Source organism: Muntiacus reevesi, chromosome 12 (assembly GCF_963930625.1).
Source record: "Muntiacus reevesi chromosome 12, mMunRee1.1, whole genome shotgun sequence".
NCBI classification, from domain to species: Eukaryota; Metazoa; Chordata; class Mammalia; order Artiodactyla; family Cervidae; genus Muntiacus; species Muntiacus reevesi.
In genome coordinates this window covers 14,869,012-14,888,874 of record NC_089260.1, presented here as the reverse complement: position 1 = coordinate 14,888,874, position 19,863 = coordinate 14,869,012, and the positions used below count along the sequence as shown (strand labels likewise).

At 43.7% G+C, this 19,863-nt stretch overlaps 1 protein-coding gene and 1 non-coding gene across 3 annotated transcripts in view; one reads left to right on the top strand and one right to left on the bottom strand.

Moving 5' to 3' along the window:
* The first annotated feature begins 2,598 nt into the window (after positions 1-2,598).
* On the top strand, positions 2,599-2,732 carry LOC136145305 (small Cajal body-specific RNA 8). The gene has a single exon (XR_010658748.1). It is a non-coding gene; the product is annotated as a small Cajal body-specific RNA 8 (non-coding RNA).
* A 2,195-nt stretch (positions 2,733-4,927) lies between these two features.
* The window catches only part of MATN2 (matrilin 2), a 166,958-nt gene continuing 152,022 nt past the window's right edge, over positions 4,928-19,863 (bottom strand). The window contains exons 14-19 of one of the 2 annotated variants that reach the window (XM_065902517.1): positions 15,172-15,585; positions 12,268-12,420; positions 10,717-10,788; positions 10,246-10,380; positions 9,771-9,869; positions 4,928-7,619 (exon numbers count right to left, since the gene is read on the bottom strand). In XM_065902517.1, the coding sequence (XP_065758589.1) occupies positions 7,564-7,619; positions 9,771-9,869; positions 10,246-10,380; positions 10,717-10,788; positions 12,268-12,420; positions 15,172-15,585 (929 nt within the window). In that variant the 3' untranslated portion in view covers positions 4,928-7,563. The remainder of the gene's footprint in view (positions 7,620-9,770; positions 9,870-10,245; positions 10,381-10,716; positions 10,789-12,267; positions 12,421-15,171; positions 15,586-19,863) is intronic. The other variant, XM_065902518.1, reaches the window with a different exon arrangement.

The window sequence follows — 19,863 nt, the reverse complement described above, 5'->3', positions numbered from 1 at the left end:
TTCATTGCAGTTATTTATTTATTTTTATTTCTTCTTGTCCCAGTATACTTGCCTGAAGCTAGATTAGCGAAGATGGGGCATCAAGATACAGTGGCAAAACTTGTGGGTTAAGAGCCAGATATCCTGAAGTAATTATCCTCCAACTAATAAAAAATAAAAAAAAATTTTTTAAAAAGAGCCAGATATCCCAGTTTCACTTTCCCTGTTTTTGTAAAGGGAGTGCACTGAGTTCCTTTCCAGTACTAGATTTTTAAAATTTAGTTTTCATAATTTCAGTCCCAGGATATGGCTGTCATTTTTTAAAAATGTTTATTGGGCTGCCTTGGGTCTTGGTGGCAATATGCACACAGACTTAATTACAGCGTGTCCGATCTTAGTTCCACGACCAGGGATCAAATCTGTGTCCCTTGCATTGCAAGAGAAATTCCTCACCACTGGATCACCAGAGAAGTCTCTGGTATTGTTGTCATTTTGTTGAGTATGTCAGAGGCAACAAGGGTCAATACCCAGAATCTAACCAGAACTGCAGTTTTACAGTCCACTTTAAATCCACTGAATCTGAGTAGTAAAGAGGATTAAGTGAAATATGTTCCTTCCACCTCCAGATTTTCACAGGGTGAGAGAAGTTCTATTGAAGCAAGGTCTTACTTCAGGGTTTATAGTAGTACAGTTCAGTTCAGTCACTTAGTCGTATCCGACTCTTGTGACCCCATCGACCGCAGCACACCAGGCTTCCCTGTCTATCACCAACTCCCAGATCTTGCTCAAACTCATGTCCATTGAGTTGGTGATGGCATCCAACCATCTTATCCTATGTCATCGCCTTCTCCTACCTTCAATCTTGCCCCAGCATCAGGGTCTTTTCCAATGAGCCAGTTCTTCACATCAGGTGGCCAAAGTATTGGAGTTTCAGCATCAGTTCTTCCAGTGAATATTCAGGACTGGTTTCCTTTAGGATTGACTGGTTTGATCTCCTTTTGCAGTCCAAGGGACTCTCAAGAGTCTTCTCCAACACCACAGTTCAAAAGCATCATCTCCTCAGCCCTCTGCTTTCTAAATGGTCCAATTCTTATATCCATACAGGACTATTGGAAAAACTATATCTTTGACTAGACGGACCTTTGTTGGCAAAGGAATGTCTCTGCTTTTTGATAATACTGTCAAGGTTGTTCATAGATTTTCTTCCAAGGATCAAGTGTCTTTTAATTGTCATTGCTTCAATCACCATCTGCAATAATTTTAGAGTCCAAGAAAATAAAAGTCTGTCACTGGGAAGCCTTTGTAGAAAAAATGTTCTTGGGACAACTTCAGTATATTCCCAGATCTTCAGTATTTCACAGTTTTGCAAAGTGTGTTTTATATATTTTCAGTCCTAAAAGATGTACTGTGAAGTAGGTTTGGTGTTCAGATTGGAGGGATACCACATACTACATCTCCCAAGTATGTCCTGTGTAACCCTTTTCTCACATGTAGTACCCTTTGAAACACTAAAAGGAATTAGGGGGAAATGGTGACTCAGATTTATAGAGTTGATTATTGCTGGCGGGGTATACTCAGGACATGTCTTGGGTTCTAAGTTTGCAGAAGTGTTAGAAATGTCTTTTGGACTTTAGAGTCAGTCAACTTGTGAAGGCAGTTTTTGGTGGTAGAGGAATGAGACACAGATGTGAATGCCTTCAATACACTATCCAAAAAGTTGAGTATTTACTGAACTTAAAGTCAGCATGTTGGTATCTTAGTCTTGTCTCTCTGTGATCGCATGGACTAGCCCACCGGGCTTTGCTGTCCATGGAATTCTCCAAGTGAGAATACTGCAGTGGGTAGCTATTCCAGGGGATCTTCCTGACCCAGGAATCAAACCCAGGTCTCCCACGTTGCAAGTGGATTCTTTACTGTCTGAGCCAATTGATTATAGGTAAGTAGGTTTATTTTGGGGCTCTGTATTCTGTTCCATTGCAACATCAGTTGTTACTTCTTTTTCATTTCTTCCTTTGTTTTTTTATTTTTGTTTTTGCTTACACTGGATCTTTGTCACCATGCACTGACTTTGTCTCGTTGCAGGAGGGCAGGGGCTACTCTAGTTGCGGTTCGCGGTCTTCTCATTGCAGCGACTTCTGTTGTGGAGCACAGGCTCTGTTCCCACTGGCTTCAGCAGTTGTGGCACACAGGCATAGTTGCTCTGGCTTGTGATATCTCCCCTGTCCAAGGATCGAACTCATATCCCCTGCATCGACAGGTGGATTCTTAACCGTACCAGCAGGGAAGTCTTCCTCTTGATTACTTGGGTTTTCTCTTTTCTTGGTGAGCATGATTAGAGATTTGTCCATGTTTACCCTTTCAAGGGCTTCCCAGGTGGCGCAGTGGTGAGGAAGCTGCCTGCAGTGTGGGAGACCTGGGTTTGATCCCAGGGTTGGGAGGATCCGCTGGAGAAGCAAATGGCAACCCACTCCAGTACTCTTGCCTGGGAAATTCCATGGATGGGAAACCGGCAGGCTATACAGTCCATGGGACCACAGAGTTGGATGCAACTGAGCACCCTTTGAATAAACCAGCTCTTGGCTTTATTGATTTTTTTTCAATTTTTAAAAAAATATCTTCTGGGAGGCTGATACACAAATTGGGCTGAAGTACTGCTCCAATTGTCACTATACCTCCCTAGAATAACACACTGCCTTTTGATGACCGGGACGAATTGAGAGAAATCGTAACGGACAGATACGGGGCAGACAGTTTCTTTAGAATATTCAGATATAACAAGTGAATGGAATTCTTTCTTATTCATAACTTGGATTTAATAAAATTAAAAAAAATCTTATTTGTCTCCCCTGATCTTTATTTTTTTCCTTCTGCTGTCTTTAGATTCTGTTCTTTTTCGAGTTCTTTTAGGTGATAGGTAAGATTTGAGATTTTTCTCATTTTTTTGAGGAAGACCTGTATCACTGTGAACTTCCCTCTAACAACTGCCTTTGCTGTATTCCATAAATTTTGTATGGGTGTGTTTTCATTGTCACTTGTCTCAAGGTATCTTTTAGTTTCTTTGATTTCATCTTTGATTCATTGGTTTTTTAATGGCATGTTGTTTTAGTCTCCCTGTAACCATTTTTTTTCTCATTTCTTTTTCTGCTGTTGATTTCTAGTTTCATGTCATTGTGGTCAGAAAAAATACTTGAAGGACCCTGTGCTTCCTGTACCTGGATATCTGTTTCTTTCTTTAGGTTAGGGAAGTTTTTGGCCATAATTTCTTAGAATACATTTTTTTTTTTTAAACCTTTTTGCTTCGTTTTCCTTCTGGAATTCCTATGTATGTGTAGATTGGCACACTTTTATATTATCCTACCAGTCTCATTAGTAGGACTGATGTTGAAGCTGAAACTCCAATACTTTGGCCACCTGATGCGGAGAGCTGACTCATTAGAAAAGATCCTGATGCTGGGAAAGATTGAGGGCAAGAGGAGAAGGGGACGACAGAGGATGAGATGGTTGGGTGGCATCACAGACTGAATGGGCATGGGTTTGAGTTAAGTCCAGGAGTTGGTGATGGACGGGGAGGCCTGGTGTGCTGCGGTTCATGGTGTTGCAAAGACTCGGACATGACTGAGCGACTGAACTGAATTGAACGGGTCTCTTAATGCTTTCACTTTTTTTTTTCTCCAATCTGGATTTTTGTCTGCTGTTCTAATTGGGTGATTTCTATGCTATCTTCCAGGTCACTTATTTGTTCTTCTGCAGTATTCCATCTGCTCTTCATTGCCTTTTAGTTTAGCTTTCATCTTGGCAAATGAGTGTTCTGATTTTTCTTGGCTCCTCTTTATAGTTTGTAGTTCTTTTTTTATAGTATCTGCATTTCTATCCATAGACTTTCCTAATTCCTTCAGTATTTTCATTATCTCCTTTTTGAACTTGGGTGTCTGTCAGACTGAAGAGATCTGTTTCATTCTTTCAGGGGAGTTCTCTTGATTTTTTAACTGCAAGTGGTCCTGCTTCATTTTACTTCTATTTCTCTTACTGAGTTTAGGAGAAGCAGTTATTTACTGTGGTCTTGGAGGGATGTGTGGGCATGTCCCTGTGTAGTCTGCCTGGATTTAATATTTTTAGATGTGAGGCCTGTGTTTAGTATGAACGCCTGCTGCCTCTCCTCGATGTTTCTTGGCTTTAATATCCCTTTGGTGAGGAGTGTGACTGATGTGATGACCAGAGTCTGCAGTGGATGTTGAGTGGGGCCTCCTCTTTGCTCTGTGGTTGCCATAGCCCTGTTGGGGACAGTCTGTTCCTGGTTATTGGAGTAGAGGCCCCCAGATCATTTCTGAGTCACATATCTGAGCTGTGGTGTGAGGTAGGCAGAGTTGGAGCACTTGCACCGGGAGAAGAGCCCTTGAGTATTCCTCTGCCGGAGCTGTCCACCGGGAGAGTGGTCTGTGGTCCACAAGGTCACCCGCACAGATCCACTCTAGTCAGGGCCCAGGAGCACGGCAGTCATGCACCTAGACCATCTGGGAGCAACGGAGGCAGCCCAGACCTTGTCCCGGCCTAGCCCCCACATGGACGCACTCAGGAAGCCCACAGTTGCCAAGAGCAGATCTATCTCAGCCACGGAAGCACCTGTTCTCCACTTGGATGTCGCACTGCGCTGAGTTTACAAAGCAGGCAGCGTAGGTGTAGAGTCAGACACAACTGACTGAACAGCAATCCTGCCTCTGGGTTTACAAAGCTGGCAGTGCGGGGTCAGTCTGCGTCTGGCACAGCCACAGGGAGAGACCTGAGCTCTGCCTCCTAAGTTGGGCAACCCCCGGCACCTGATCCCAGAGCCTAAAGAGGCTGCTACGGCGGGCCCTCACCCCCCAGCTAACAACGGCACTTGGCTTCTCTGGCTGTCTCCCGGCGGCTAAGACCCAGCCCTCACCCCAGCTCTGTGCCCTAAACCCGTTTCAGCACCCGGCCCCAGCTGTGCCCGCAGATGTGCATCTCGGCCGGGGAGCGCAGGCAGGTGGCACAGACGGCAGCTCTGTCTCCATTCCTCTGTCACACGCCGGTTGTGACACTTGCCTCTGAAGCTCCCTTTCTGTCCTGGCGACTCTTCTTCCAGCTCCTTCCCAGGGGCGCAGGTTCCATCCTGCTTTTTCTTTTCTTTTTCTTTCATCCCACCCAGGGTTATGTGGGGGTCTTTTCCTTTTAGGTGGTTGAGGCCTTCTGCTAGTGTTTAGTAGGTCTTCTGTGAGAACTGTTGCGTACGTCAGTGTGTCTTTGATGTATTTGTGGGAGGATATGCTTTCCACGTCCTTATATTCCACCATCTTGATTAGAGCCGTGAGTTACTACTATTAGATGAGGGATGGTCACACACAGAGTGAACGTGGAAAGCAAAACCTTTATACCTGAGATATACAGAGAGCAAACGAGAAATGGAGAACTTTATTTTTTTCTTTCTGGTCACACTAGGTTTTCATTGCTGTGTGCAGGCTTTCTCTAGTTGCAGTGAATGTTGGCCAATCTTTCTTGCTGCATTGCAGTGGCTTCTCTTGTGGAACACAGGCTCTAGCACACGGGCTTCAGGAGTTGTGGTGCACAGGCTTCACTTGCTCCACAGCATCTGGAATCTTCCCGGTCCAGGGATCGAGCCGGTGTCCCCTGCACTGGCAGGCGGATTCTTACTCACTGTACCGCTAGGGAAGTCCGGGAACTATTTTAAATTTTAGACAGTTCTCAAGTTAAATATCTTGGGTTACTATGTGAACTTGACGGATTAGTTGGAGGTTTTGTCTGCCACGAAGGCACCTTCCTTCCCAAGTTGCAGAAAGTTAAAAACAGTACAATGGAATGTCCTAAACAGCTAAAGCCTAAGTGGCGGTGGGCAGGGGGAGCGGCCAAGTGTGTTTGTGTGCACACCGTCTAGAGCCACTAGAGGGAGCCAGGACTCAACGCAGAGTAGGCTGGAGACAGCTGGAAGTAACAACGGCTAAACTAGGATTAGATCTCAAAAGGTCGTGCCAACCCAGATCCACACTTTGGATGAAAACCTGTTTTCAGGATCACATGGAAGATTCAAATATAAATGTAAACTGAAGGTTTAATACTTTGAATCACAACTTTTATACTTGGAAAGAATTAGATGGTTTCCAGATAAGACTGAGGCCTAGGAGATGGTCTTCCTACTCTGATATACTGCCCTTTGGGAGGATTTTTGTTTCTTGATTTATTTATCATTATGGTTGTTTTTTGGCTGCGCTGGGTCTTCGCTGCTGGGGATGGGCTTTCTGTAGTTCAGTGCTCGTGCTTCTCTGCAGTGGCTTCTCTTGGTGCGGGGCACGGGCTCTTGGCGCTTGGGCTTTAGTAGTTGCTGCCTCTGGGCCCCGTAGTTGGCGGCTCTGTGGCTCTGGAGCACAGGCTCAGTAGTTGTGGCACGTTTTGCTTAGTTGTTCCAAGGCATGTGGGATCTTCCCAGACCAGGGGTTGAACCTATGTCCCCTGCATTGCCAGGCAGATTCTTCACCACTGGACCACCAGGGAAGTCCTCCCATTGGCTTTTAAAATTTATCTTTGTTTTCAAGTTTTACCATGTACATGTAGATTGAGTACTTTCTTTTAAATGTTGCATAGTATTTCTGAGGTATAGATCATACCACAATTTATCTATTCCCCCTCTGGTGGTGATTAGGTTATTTGTAATTTGTTACTTTTGCAAACTCTAGTAACATTCTCATACAGGCCTCCTCCTATGTATGTGCTAAAATCATCTAGTTAGATACCTGTAAGTGCAGTTGCTAGAGTACAGGGTAGGGCTGCATGTTCAGTTTCACTAGGTAGGGACGGATTATTCGCCAGGGACGGCCCATCTGTGTTCTCACTAGCAGTGTGTGAGAGCCCCATATTTCCTCAGCCTTACCAACACTGTAGTCAGACACTAACTTTTGCCAAGTTGATTGCTTTAACCTGCATTTTCCTGATTATCAGTGAGATTCAACATTTTTTTTCATATGCATCTCAGCCATTTCTCATGTATACATATCTTGCATTTAAGATTAAGAATTTTACACAGAATACTGTTCTCTGAAGTGAATTTTAATATTGTATAAAAAAATCTAACTTCTTATACAAGTACATATGTTCTATGAGCTTATGCATACATCCATATACATATATCAAGGTAAAGTCTGATAAAAAAAAAAAAATAGCTTTCCCATGGCCAGTGTTCTATGGAAGTTAAGTCTGTAAGACCGTGCAGATTTTCCTTTGTTGTCAAATGATATTGTAACACTAAGGCAGAACAAGACCAAAGCTAATTGTGTCCACAGTATGTTACAGAGTATCTTGCATAGCTTATTTCTTCTCACTTGATAAAACTCATTTTAGGATTCTGATAGGTTGTTTTTTCTTTTCTCAATGAATTTATACAAGTTAGTGTGTACTTTTTGCCTTTGTTCTATAGCAGACCAGCTTTCTCAACTCTTGTTGTTTTACTTTACAACCTTACAGAATTAATGATAGCCTGAGCTTTGGGGGCTCTGAACTGTTTTCACTGTAATCCTTGATACAATGATGTATAAATACATAGAGCATTTTGAATCTTCATCTGTATCGCAGGCGATTTTCCAGGGCTTCCATTCTCTGTGTCATTTCTTCTAGTAAATCTCAAATTAAGGAAGAGGAATCTGAATGGCCTATTTACATTCAAATACAACTTGATTTATCTACGAAAGAATTTGTGTCCTGCAAAATACAGGGCTTTTGTTTTTTCCATTTCTGTAATTCTGACTTAAAAGTTTATAGTAACCCATTAGTACATACTATTAAGACTATAGATCTGTGTTGGGTTAAATACTTTTTTTCTTTAACATTAAATCCAGATAGTTCAAATTTTTCTTTTTAAAAATTTTAGTTCTGCTCACTCCCCTGTTGCTTATAAATTAATTTACCATAGCACACCTCTGGGAGCTGAACTGATGAAGCTGGGAATGAGGTGAGGAGGGAAAAAAAAAGGATTAGGTCTTGGAAAGTAAGATATGACATCAGAAGAGAAGAAGATGGGGAGTTTCCACCCATGAGGCCAGATGAGACCATAGGGTAGCAGCCTTGAGGACGTCAGACGCATATAACTTCCTTAGTACCTTGTGAAGTAAACCCTCAGAGGCAGGCTGGGAAAAGGCAGACCAGAGGCTCATTAGGGCGCCCCTGGTGGCAGAGCGGTAAAGAATCCACCTGCCCGTGCAGGAGACAGGAGTTCAATCCCTGAGTCGGGAAGATGCCCTGGAGAAGGAGATGGCAACCCACTCCAGTGTTCTTGCCTGGGAAATCCCGTGGACAGAGGAGCCTGGCGGGCTACAGTCCACGGGGTCACAAGGAGTTGGACACGACTTAGCAACTGAACAGTAAGAGCAGCATTAGAATAAGCATTTGTCTTCCTTCCTGAAGCTTCCACCTGCCCTCCACCTGCCCCTGCATGGCGTAAGGAGAGCCTGGATTCATCATCTAGATTAACCACGGTCAGATTATTTTGCTTTCCTTTATGAAGCATATTTCCAGTTTTCAGGAAGAAAATGGCTATGTGCTGTTCTTTATAAACCACTGGCACAGAAATAGCTCAGAATTAAACCATTTCCCTTTAGTCTAGTTGATATGTGTTCAGCTAGATATCAGGCAGTTTTAGTAAGCCTACTACAGTTTTAAGTTCAGACTAGTTGGCAGAGTGTTCAGTGCATAAAAGCACTGAATCTCATTTCTCCATCATCCCAAAGCATTCTTTTTATTTGTAATACTATTTTAATGAATCATTGGATCCTGCTGTTCCCTCGGTAGAATGTCTCATCTTAGAGTGCTGATATAAAATCTCTCTGCTGCCAAATGAAAAAATCCCAACTCCAGTCCTCTAGAAACTATATACTGACCAAATGTGGCTGCAGGGTGGCTTGGGGCCAAAGGAGAGCTTTGGAATTTAGGTAGAATTTGAAACCTCTTCATTCTACAGCATTCTTTGCCTACATGTACTGTATCTCTGATGCACTTGAGATCTGTATCTGTATCTTTGCCTACATGTACTGTATCTTTGATGCACTTCAGATTTATCTTTCATTTCCTCCCAGCAGAGAGGGAATTAAGTAAACATGTTTTTTCTTTAGTCTGCATACTGACTGGCTAACTGGCCTTACTGCTCAACCTCCTAGAACCAACCACTGATAGCTTGACCCGTGCCAGCAGTTTGGCTTGCCCTCGGCTTTCAAGCACCTGTCAGACTGCTTAAGAAATAGCCTTTCGTAAGCCAGAAAGATAAAGAACATTACGGTATACTAACACATATATACGGAATTTAGAAAGATGGTAACGATGGCCCTATATGCAGGGCAGAAGAAGAGACGCAGAAGTACAGAACAGACTTTTGAACTCTGTGGGAGAAGGTGAGGGTGGGATGTTTCGAAAGAACAGCATGTATATCATCTGTGGTGAAACAGACCACCAGCCCAGGTGGGATGCATGAGTCAAGTGCTCGGGCCTGGTGGGCTGGGAAGACCCAGAGGAATCGGGTGGAGAGGGAGGTGGGATGGGGGACCGGGATGGGGAATACGTGTAACTCTATGGCTGATTCATATCTATATATGACAAAACCCACTGAAAAATTAAAAAAAATTAAAAAAAAAAAAAGAAATAGCCTTTCCTGGAGTTCACTATTCTTGACTTTATAGAAGTGACTTCATTTGATATATACCCATATATAGAAATGTTTGAGGTTTTGATAGTGTTCTTTGCATTTCATATAGAGGCATAACATTAGAAAAGGATATAGCGCTGTGTTAATTTTCTTACTTCTTCATTTGCAAGGTTCTGGAACATTATAAGGTTTTCACATTTGCATTGATCCTGTTTTTCTTCCAAAGGACTTCCTAAGAAAGCAGATGGAAAGTGTTCACCTCTATAACCCACCAGACTTCCCAGACACATAGTGATAGGACTGAATCAGCACATGGAGGAAACCATAATGAAAGCAATGTTCAACTTTTTCCATGCAGCCAGATCCAGTAGATATCAGGAAAGAGCTGTATATGCGTCCACTGCTGAAGTGGCCTTTATTGTGGACTGAGGGAAGGCTACTGCAGTTTCTTCTAGTTTGTTTTTTAGTTCTCTTTTCTTTCGTTCTTCTATTCCCCACCCCACCTACCGCCTACTTGCTCCTTTCCTGTCCTCCCTTAAGCTGAGTTTGTTGACAAGTTGAGAGGCTGATAGCCAGCTACCTTATAGTAATATTTTACTTGGAATTACCTGAGGATTTTGTCGAATGGAAAACTTTTTGTGTAGACCGTGCAAGATTGTCTTCTTCAAACAGATATTTGTGTTGCACTGCAAAATTAGAACAGGAAAGTAGGTCTCGGATATTTATGGTGACTGGCTCAGATTCTGTAAAGAGAAAGAAAACTGAAGTCAAACCTGTTTAACATGGTTGTGGTTATAAAAAACAGCCATCAGCTGTCAGGGTAGGGTACTTGTTATTCCTAGAATGAGGTACATAGCTTTACTTTAGGACATACTATGGCAGAAAGACCATCAGCAGAGAGGCTCTTAGCAACTATGGCTAAAAAAGGGTAGAGTAAAATGTTTCCTATGTGGTGGAGGGGGAAAAGCCATAGTTAATGTAATTCAAATGTTTCTTACTTACAGTTCATTTGTCTGAGGGAAAACCATGGTGGAAGCAGCCACCAAAGATTCTAAAAATATTGCTTTTAAAAAATATACCTGTTGGCTGGTGGACCCTCTTTGGCAGTTCCCCTGCTGGAGAGTCCTGTCTTCCGTCAGAGTCTTCCAGAGCTGAGAGGTAAAAGATGACCAGAAGAGTGACAGCTGTCTACATGGGTGCATGTGTTCTTAGGAAACTGGTCCTAGACCAACTGTTTACCTGCCTGCCACCACCCAGGATGTTCAAGTTTGATTCGGTAACAGCACCCATTCAGAAAAGCAGGTGGTTACCCCCAATAACCCAAGACCTTCCAGAGGTGTTCTCTCTAGTAAGAGAAGTGTGGACCCCTTAAATGCATATTCTTACTTAAGAATGTCCCCCTAAATGTTATGTCTAGAAAGTAGAGTGGGAAAAAAGTTTGTCCAGTTATTAAGTTGCATTGGGAGCAGCTCCACTTAAATGAAAGAGCTCAGAGGCTAAACATCAAGTTGCATTAGAAATCCGAGAGGGCTTCCTTCCCTTCCTGGCCCCCTTCATCCCAGTGCTCGTTCCTGAGGAGGAATAAGACACATCACTTTGACCGGGATTTTACTGGTCACTGAACCTGGGACAGGAATAAAAGGAAAAATGGGCAGAACTGCTTTTCCGGTCCCCCTGCATTATACATGGAGTCAGACAAACCTGGGAGAACTGCTCTATGTAAGCACACCGACACAACGGTGAACCGGAGAAAAGCACCAGGGACTCCTATGCATGAGAACATCTAAGTTCCCAAGGGCAGTCTGGTGTTCTGTGAACTGAAGCAGTCCATGCAAGAGGCATTTTTAAAATTTTTATCAGTGGGCTTGGAAGGACTACCATCCCTTCCCACTCTAATTACAGGTGTATCCTGAATTGTGCATCAGCTTTCCTGATTTATATAATGGTTGGTTGTAGTTACATGATCATCTCCATAGGGTTTTTGTGAGGATTAAGTATGCCGGGTGTTAAAACTGACTACACTGCTCAGCACAGAGCAAATGCTCAAGCAATTTATTAGCGTTATTATTAGCTATTAATAATAGCTAATAAGTATAGTATCTTGAGAGTCCCTTGGACAGCAAGATCAAACTAGTCAACCCTAAAGGAAATAATCCTGAATATTCACTGGAAGGACTGATGGCTGAAGCTGAAGCTCCAATACTTTGGCCACCTGCTGCAAAGAGCCGACTCATTGGAAAAGACCCTGATCCTGGGAAAGATGAAGGCGGGAGGAGAAGGGGACGACAGAGGATGAGATGGTTGGATGGCATCACCAACTCAATGGACATAAGTTTGAGCAAGCTCTGGGAGATAGTGAAGGACAAGGAAGCCTGGCATGCTGCAGTCCATGGGGTCTCAGAGAGTCGGGCACGACTGCGTGACTAATACTTTCATTTTCAATGTGAGCTATTATTGTCTTCTCTCTCCCCCATTCTGCTTTTAGTGCTTACTGTTCCCAGACAGCACTGGCCCTGCCCACGAGGGGGGCACTTTCCTGAGCACTCTGAAGGAACGGACTGAGAATTTCCCACCCAAGGGTCCACGCTGCTGTGTCTGCTGAGGTCTCCCTGAGGGGTCACCTGCAGTACCTTCACATATGCCTTTCTGCAGTTTAGCACTTATCTCGCCCATTGTGCTGAAGTCTTCCGCATAGAAGAGATGCTTTTCTGTGGGCTCAGAGGCGATCTCTTGGAGTTCTTCCTCAATGGCTTTCCCTACGCCAACAGCATACATAGTTATACCTAAGGTGCAAAGCAAATGAAGAATAGCGTAGTTACACAGGCACCGAAAGCAAATGTAGGGTTGCCAGAGGGGAAGGGGTAACACAGGAGCTTGGGTAGGTAACAGACATACACTGCTATATATAAGACAGACGGTGAGGTCCTGTATAGCACAGGGAACTGTGGTCAATATCCTGTATAATGGAGAAGAGTCTGAAGATACTGCACATAGTTCACTGTGCTATACAGTAGGACCTTGTTGTCTGTTTTATATATACACACATATATATAAAATATGTCTGTATGATCTGAATCACTTTGCTGCACCCCTGAAACTAACACACGTTGTAAGCCAACTTAAAAAAAGAACACAGTAGTGAGAGTTGTATTCCCAGCATCTGGAAGCTGTGTGTTCTGCACTCGGAGTCAGCTAGATATTAATAATCGGTGTGATGTGGGGCATCCACGTCAGCTCCCTTTCTTTTCCACCAGTTTTATTTTGGCCTTGTGAGCAAAAGACAGTGATCCTGGAGAGGAAGGTGAGGCACTGAGAGACTGGGGAACTACACCACCAACCTGCTCAGCTCTGGACAAGCTCATTAGCACATCTTCAACTTTCCCTGAATTAGTCCTGTGGATAAAGTGAAAAAGAACACTATCTCATGGCTTGCTAACTAAGAATCTCTTCTGGGAGAATTCTAAGAAATGGGTCAGTTTATGACCTTGTAACCTAGTTTCTGCTTGTCAAAGATAGTAACTTATGTGATAGTAACCTTAAGTGACCTGCAGCCAAATGAAACTATTCTGCCCACCCCTCTTGGGAGGATAAAGCCTTGTAAGAAGGTGGTAAGCTGAAAAGGAGAATCTGCAGACCACTGGAAATTCCCTATGTAAAAAAAAAAAAAAAGAACAAACACAAGTATCAACTTTAGATTTCAACAGGCATATGAGATTGTTCCAAAAGTTTTTATAAACAAAATTAATCATTAGATTCCCTTCTCCAGTATCCTCTTCATTTGAAAATTAAACATTAATAAGAACTTAAGTTCTGTTTGATTTTCAACATTTCTCAGCAGATATCCTACTCTGGCTAAACCATTAAACTAGATTTTTTTTTTTTTTAATAGACATAAAAATGGCTCTTTAAGTCAAAAGGCAAGAATTGTGCCTCATTCTAAAGTCTATGTAAGGTCAACAGCCAAGTTCAGCATATTTGTTTGAGAGCCCAGTGACTTTACACACAGTCTCCTAAAAAGGATAACTACTATTTTAAGATTGTGTTCATTATACATAGGAGTAATTAAATTAATCAGAGGAAGTCACTTCAGGTAAGTCTTGTTGATTCAAGAACCAAGCATATATCTGTTTCTCCCACCACCCCCTTTGGAGGATTTGTGGAAATTTGAGTGGGGGAGAGAGTAAGGTAGGTTGGCTTCCATGAGATAAATAAAAGGACTAACCACTGTCTTTGGAGACAAGGTGTTGCCCCAGTACATTCTAAGAATGCAGGCTAGAGGGGTTGGTGGGTTTGACATAAGCTCAGCTAAGCTAGTCCAGAAGCAGGGAAACCAGGTTGTGAGCAGCCAGTTTTACAATCTACCCAGCTGATTCAGGCAGGACACTTTTGGGGGCTCCTGTGCTTTGGGGGCTCAGAAAAAGTGAAATAAGCAATATCAGTAAAATGGCCCCCTTCACAAAGAGGGTGACTGAAGGTTGATGTGAACCAGCCTTTCTGTGAGGAAGAACGGAGCTCGCCAGTGGCACTTCAGCACTTTGATCCTTTGTTCATTCCCTCAGCAAGGATTAATCACACAAGTGGTATATTCCAGGCCTGACTGAGGCACCGAGTCCATAAAGTTGGTGCATACACTTTCCCCCTCATAGGAACCACTGAAGCAATGTGCTCTCAACAGGTTCTTAAAGAAAGCAGCGTTGAAGCAAACTGCTTCACGACCCTCAGGTCTTCCCATCTTCCCAAGGAGTCCAGACACTGCCCCTCAAGTTATCTGCCAACCATCCTAGCTTTGGGCTTTCTTTTGCCAAGAGCCATATTCCTCTGCCACATTTGACATCTATAGTCAAACATCTAAAGCAGCCTCAAGTCCGCCCTGCAATATACGTGGAATCAGACAAACCTCAAAGAGGCTAAGCTTTCCTGAGCAACAGAGTTTAAGAGTCATGATCTCGTCTGACATTTTTATTTTCTCAAAAGCTCCCACTTTTGCCTCCAGAAAACACAAGACTATTCACTTTCTTAAGGCTATTGCACTCCCAGTATGTTCACTGGTAGCGTTGCTTTAAAAAAAAAAAAAAAAAGTATATTACTCCAATAAAAATTTTAAAAATTAAAAAAACCATTGGTAAGAGCTCCTCCTACTCGGAATCTATTTTTATCCAGTTCTTCAGGTGATTCTAAAACAACCAGACCAGTGTCTGGGAAGCATTGTTTATTTTTCTGGTTAAACAGCACATGTAGGATTGATTCTCTGCTCTGCAGGTCACAGCCTGGCTGGTAAATCATCACAGGAGACGACTGCTCAGGTGTGACCTGTGTGCACAAGACTGGCCTCCCCGCGTCCTTTAACTCCTGTGGGGTCTCTTTAAGGCCACTAGGTGGCAGTTTAGTAAAGGTGTGTAACGGGTGACAGGAAGCCACTCTGTCCCCTCAAGCAATCTCACTCCCATGCGCCCCCGGACCCCAAGGTGAACACCACGCGAGTTTACGAAACCTGAACCCTGAGTGGTGTAAGACACACCCCCGCCCCATATTACCATTGGCCTGGGCTTTATTGGCCCACTCGGAGACGTCGTCCTGAGCCCGTCCGTCCGTGAAGACGATGGCCACTCTGGGCACCCGTGTGGAGAGAGGCCGGGCCCCTTCTACCTGGGTAAAACTTCTCTCAAACATATGTTTCAGGGCCAGCCCGGTCATAGAGCCCTTGCCCATGTATTTCATGTGGGCCACGGCTTTCTTCATGTCTCTGGCCGAGCTGAAGTTTCTCAGGGTGAACTCTGTGCGGACCAGCGTGGAATACTGGAGCAGCCCTACTCGGGCAGCTTTGGGAGAAATCGCCAAGGAATCTATAATTCCAGTGACAAACTGCTTCACAATCTCAAAATTATCTTCTCCAAGGCTCTTGGACCCATCGATCACAAAAACCAAGTCAACTGGGCCTTCAGTGCATCCTACAGGAATAAAAGGAAAGTTGTAATGGTTAAATGATTTAAAAAAATCATTATGCTCAAGAGGAGAAGAAAATTATGCTTCCACTGGAGGCATAGCTATTTTGAAGAGCTACCTTTATTCTTTAGATAGTAAAACAGGATAGACAGAAAGTGTCGGAAGAGTCAGAAACAACCATAATGTTTACAGTTGCCTTTATGTGTGACTTGTCAAATTGTTAAAAATAGTGTTTTCCACAAGCAAAAACACATGGCAGATATACAAATTGGAAACCAGACCCACACTGTACCCCGGATCACCAGCAGTCGGGCCTCAGAGGGACTGTGTGTAGAGTACCCTGCAGAGTCTGATAGCACCCCCAAAAGATTCCAAAAAGCTTACTCCAGGAGGGTGACATCACCCCAGGGCTGGCATCTGACACACAACGGACTTGGAGATTCTTCCAGTTCAGCTCAGTCACCTCGATCTTCTAGGGAGATGTCCTCGTAACCCAGCCTGTGTTCGTTACTCTCTGTGTAGCCCTCACACTACTAATCTGGTCAGCAAACGTTGTTTATTGAGCTCCTGCTTGTGTAAGGCAGTGAGCGAGGCGGGGCTGCGAGTGGCCGAGACACAGCCCCTCCGCACGCTGTTCACAGCCCCGTGTGTTCCACGCAGCGCTCCACCCCGGGCAGCGGCCGGCTAACCGAGGGTCAGCTCCCGCCTCCAGGCCACCAGCTCCTGCCCAGCAGGGGCCATTTCTCATCGATTTCTGTACTTCCGATACCTGGCACACAATAGTTGTTCAATAAATGCTTGTAGACAAAATACACAAAGGGGGTGGTGTCCTTTTGGTAGTACAACTGCTAAGTACCCTCTTTACCATTTTTTTTTAAATTTCTGGGCCCCATTGCACAGCCTATGGGATCCTACCTAGCTGACCAGTGACCGAACACAGGCCCTTGGCAGTGACAGCAGGAGTCCCAACCACTGGACCGCCAGGGCCCCATCATTGACCGTTTGAAATTTAAAATGAATTATCACTGTGAATTCTTTACCTACATGGACGCTTTCCAGGCACCTCAGATGGCTGACAATAAAAGCTTTATGCAAATACGTTAGCAAGCTGGGTATAGAGAGATTTTTTTGTTATTTAGGACTGCATAAGAAAAATTTACAGGTCCCAAATGGATGATCTCATTTCAAACAGTCTACAGTATGCAATACAACATTCTCTTTTACATTTCAAGGCAGCTGTCTAATACTTGAAAGTGAAGCACAGCAATAGTAGGAAGTAAAGACACACACATGCAAAAATATTTCTATTCTTGGCTCGACTAACACGCTAAAATAATTGAGTATATATGTCATAAGAGTTGGGTTCCTTTCTTTCCCCGTTTAAGCGCTTGTCCTCATTACTCAACCTATTGACCCCTTGTTAGTGAAAGAGGAAATGGCCAATTCAGAACTTCATTTACATTCATAGCCTGAATCTCAGGCAGTGTGCACCTGGCTCTCTAGCAGATTTCAGAAATAGTGGAATAATTTTTCAGCAGCGAATCTATTTTCTCTTTTCCCTCATATATTATTTTCTTGGAGAATAAAACGAACACCTGCAGCCTCCCTGCAGGGAGCGGAGCAGACGACTCCAGCAGGAGACAAGAATCCTAGATGGAGTGGAACAGCACCAGGGCGGGAGGTGCCGTGTTTTCACTTTAATGACAGCCCGGCTTGCTGACCACCTATTTACAGGAAGGTCACTCAGCTTTCCTTGGATGTTTTCTTTTGGTGGTTAAGTCAGTGAGACTGGAACAGAGCTGTGATTTGCTTTCTGAACTTAATTTTCACAGAGTTTCAGAAATTCGGGTTTGGACAAGACCTTTAAAGGTCACTGGTCCAGCCCCCTTGTTGCTCATATCTTTGCTGCATCTCTATAGCCATTCATTCAGCCAGGGCCTGAACACCTCTTCTGATAAGGAACTCACCGCCTTACCACCAAAGCCCCATCTTTTCACAGCTCTGCAGTGAGGATGGCAGTAGCTATCATTTGTCAGGCACTGAGGAGGTGCCAGCATTGAGCTAAACACCTGTAAACACACAGTGTCATGTATTTCTTATGACGATTCTGTAAAGTGTTATCCTAATATTATAGAAAGAAACTGAGGCCCCAGAGAACTTAAATAATTTCTCCAAGGTCACGCAAATGTAGGAATAGTGGATTCAAATGCACAAAAATCCGTAAGATCAAAGCTCATGATCTTAACTAATTAATCACACAGTTTCTCTAAGACAAGGTGTCTTTGTCCTTGTACCAAGTTGTGGCTTTTCTCCAATGTCCTTTCTTTCCTCAGGGCTTGGGGGATGTCCTATAAATAATGGATGAGGTGACTGTCACTTTGGAATTTGAAAGGTACCTTGAGTCTTTTTTTTCTACATAGATCCCCAGTTTCTTCCTTTATTTTTCACTTGACATCATACTGAACTTCCTCACCATGATGCTTTCTAGATTTTGTCTCTATCCTTTAACTTTCTTAAAAAAAAAAAATTACATGCACATGGAACAAAGTTCAAACACTACAAAGGTTATCTATATCTATATCTCTCTATCTATGTCTACCTCTATAGCGATGTCTATCTTGAGAGAGTATGTTAGAGGGAGCCTTTTGCAAAATACATCAATGGTAGCACTATAAAAACCACTCAACACCATGCTTTTGTCACTTAAAATATCTTGAGGATATATTTAGAGCTGCTTCATTCCTTTTTTATATATTTACTTATTTATTCTTGGCTGTGCTGGGTCTTTGTTGAGGCTAGCTGGAGCTATTCTTTGTTGCAGTGCTCTGGGCTTCTCACTTCAGTGACTTCTCTTATTGCTGAGCACAGGCTCTAGGAGCATGGGCCTCAGTAGTTGCAACAAGTGGGCTCAGCAGTTGTGATGCACAGGCTTGGTTGCCCTGCAGCATGTAGGAGCCTACTGGACCAGGGATTGAACCTGTGGACCCTGCACTGGCAGGTTGATTCTTACCCACTGGACCACCAGGGAAGTTTTGCTTCATTCCTTTTACCAGCTGTATAGTATTCTAATGTATAGCTGCACCATAATTTACTTAATCAGTATCTTATGAATAGGCACTTATATCCTATTTTTGCTCTACAAATAACACTGCACAAAATATTCCTTCATATGTGGTTTTGTGAACACATGCACTTCTCTGCAGCATAAACTCCTAGAACTGGAACTGCCTTCCTTTATTTATTTTCTTGTGACTTTGTTTTTATTTTTATTGGGCTCTAGGGGATGGTTGGGAAATAACTCTGCAAGTTACACCCCACTAGGGAAATGTCCATTCTGTGTTTCCTGGGATAGCTTTCAGAGCTTTTTCTTTCCCTTGGAGTCACTGCTCTTGCTGGCAGCAGCATCTTCAGGTTCACTACGGAGTGGCTTCCCCTTAGAAAAGAATTTTTCCTCTTTTTTCCTGGGGACCCTCTTGTTACCTGACTCGTTCGGGTCACTAACCGGTTCCACTTTGGGGGAAGATTTCTTCCACTTGGAAAGATTTCCACTGCTGGCTGTCTCTTCAAGATCACTACTAACCAGCTCCTTCTTGGAAAAAGGTTTCTTTTTCTTGGGTTTGGAGAAGGAGACAGATGGGTCTTCCATCCCATCCTCCTGAGGAGCCTCCTGGGGCTTTGGCTTTTCTTTGGGTCTTTCACTTGTCCCCTCACACTCCTCACACTGCTTTTTTCTGATGATGCCATGGCAATGGCAGCCAGTCTTTTCCGTCTTCAAGTGTTTCTTTTCCTGTTTCTCCAGCTTTCTAGGAATCTCATCAGCTGCTTCCTCTGTCTGAACCACTGTCTCCTCCATGACATCCAGATTCTTTTGTGGAATCTCTCCAGTCTCATAGAAGGACAGCCACTCCCCAACTTGTTCTCAAAGTTGCTCCCCAAATACCCTGGGGGCGGGGGTTACCTAAGAGAAGCAATCAGTTCCTGAGGCAATCCTGCATTTGTTTGCCAGGTATTGGGAGCTGCGGCCTTTGTTCTTGGCAGCTGCTCGGCCAATGAGGCTAGAGTGGAAAAGAGGCCATACTTTGGGGTGTTACCCTCTGTCTTCAGAGCTCTGGAAACGTGGCCCCTTTGCTGGGCCAGTGAATCACTCAGACACCAGGATGGGGCAGGAACTGCCTTTAAAATATTTGCCAAACTGCCCTCCTAAAAGTTGTACCAATTCAGACACCTAGTGATAAATTTACAATTGCCTGTTACAACATACCTTTGCCAACGTAAGGAATCAT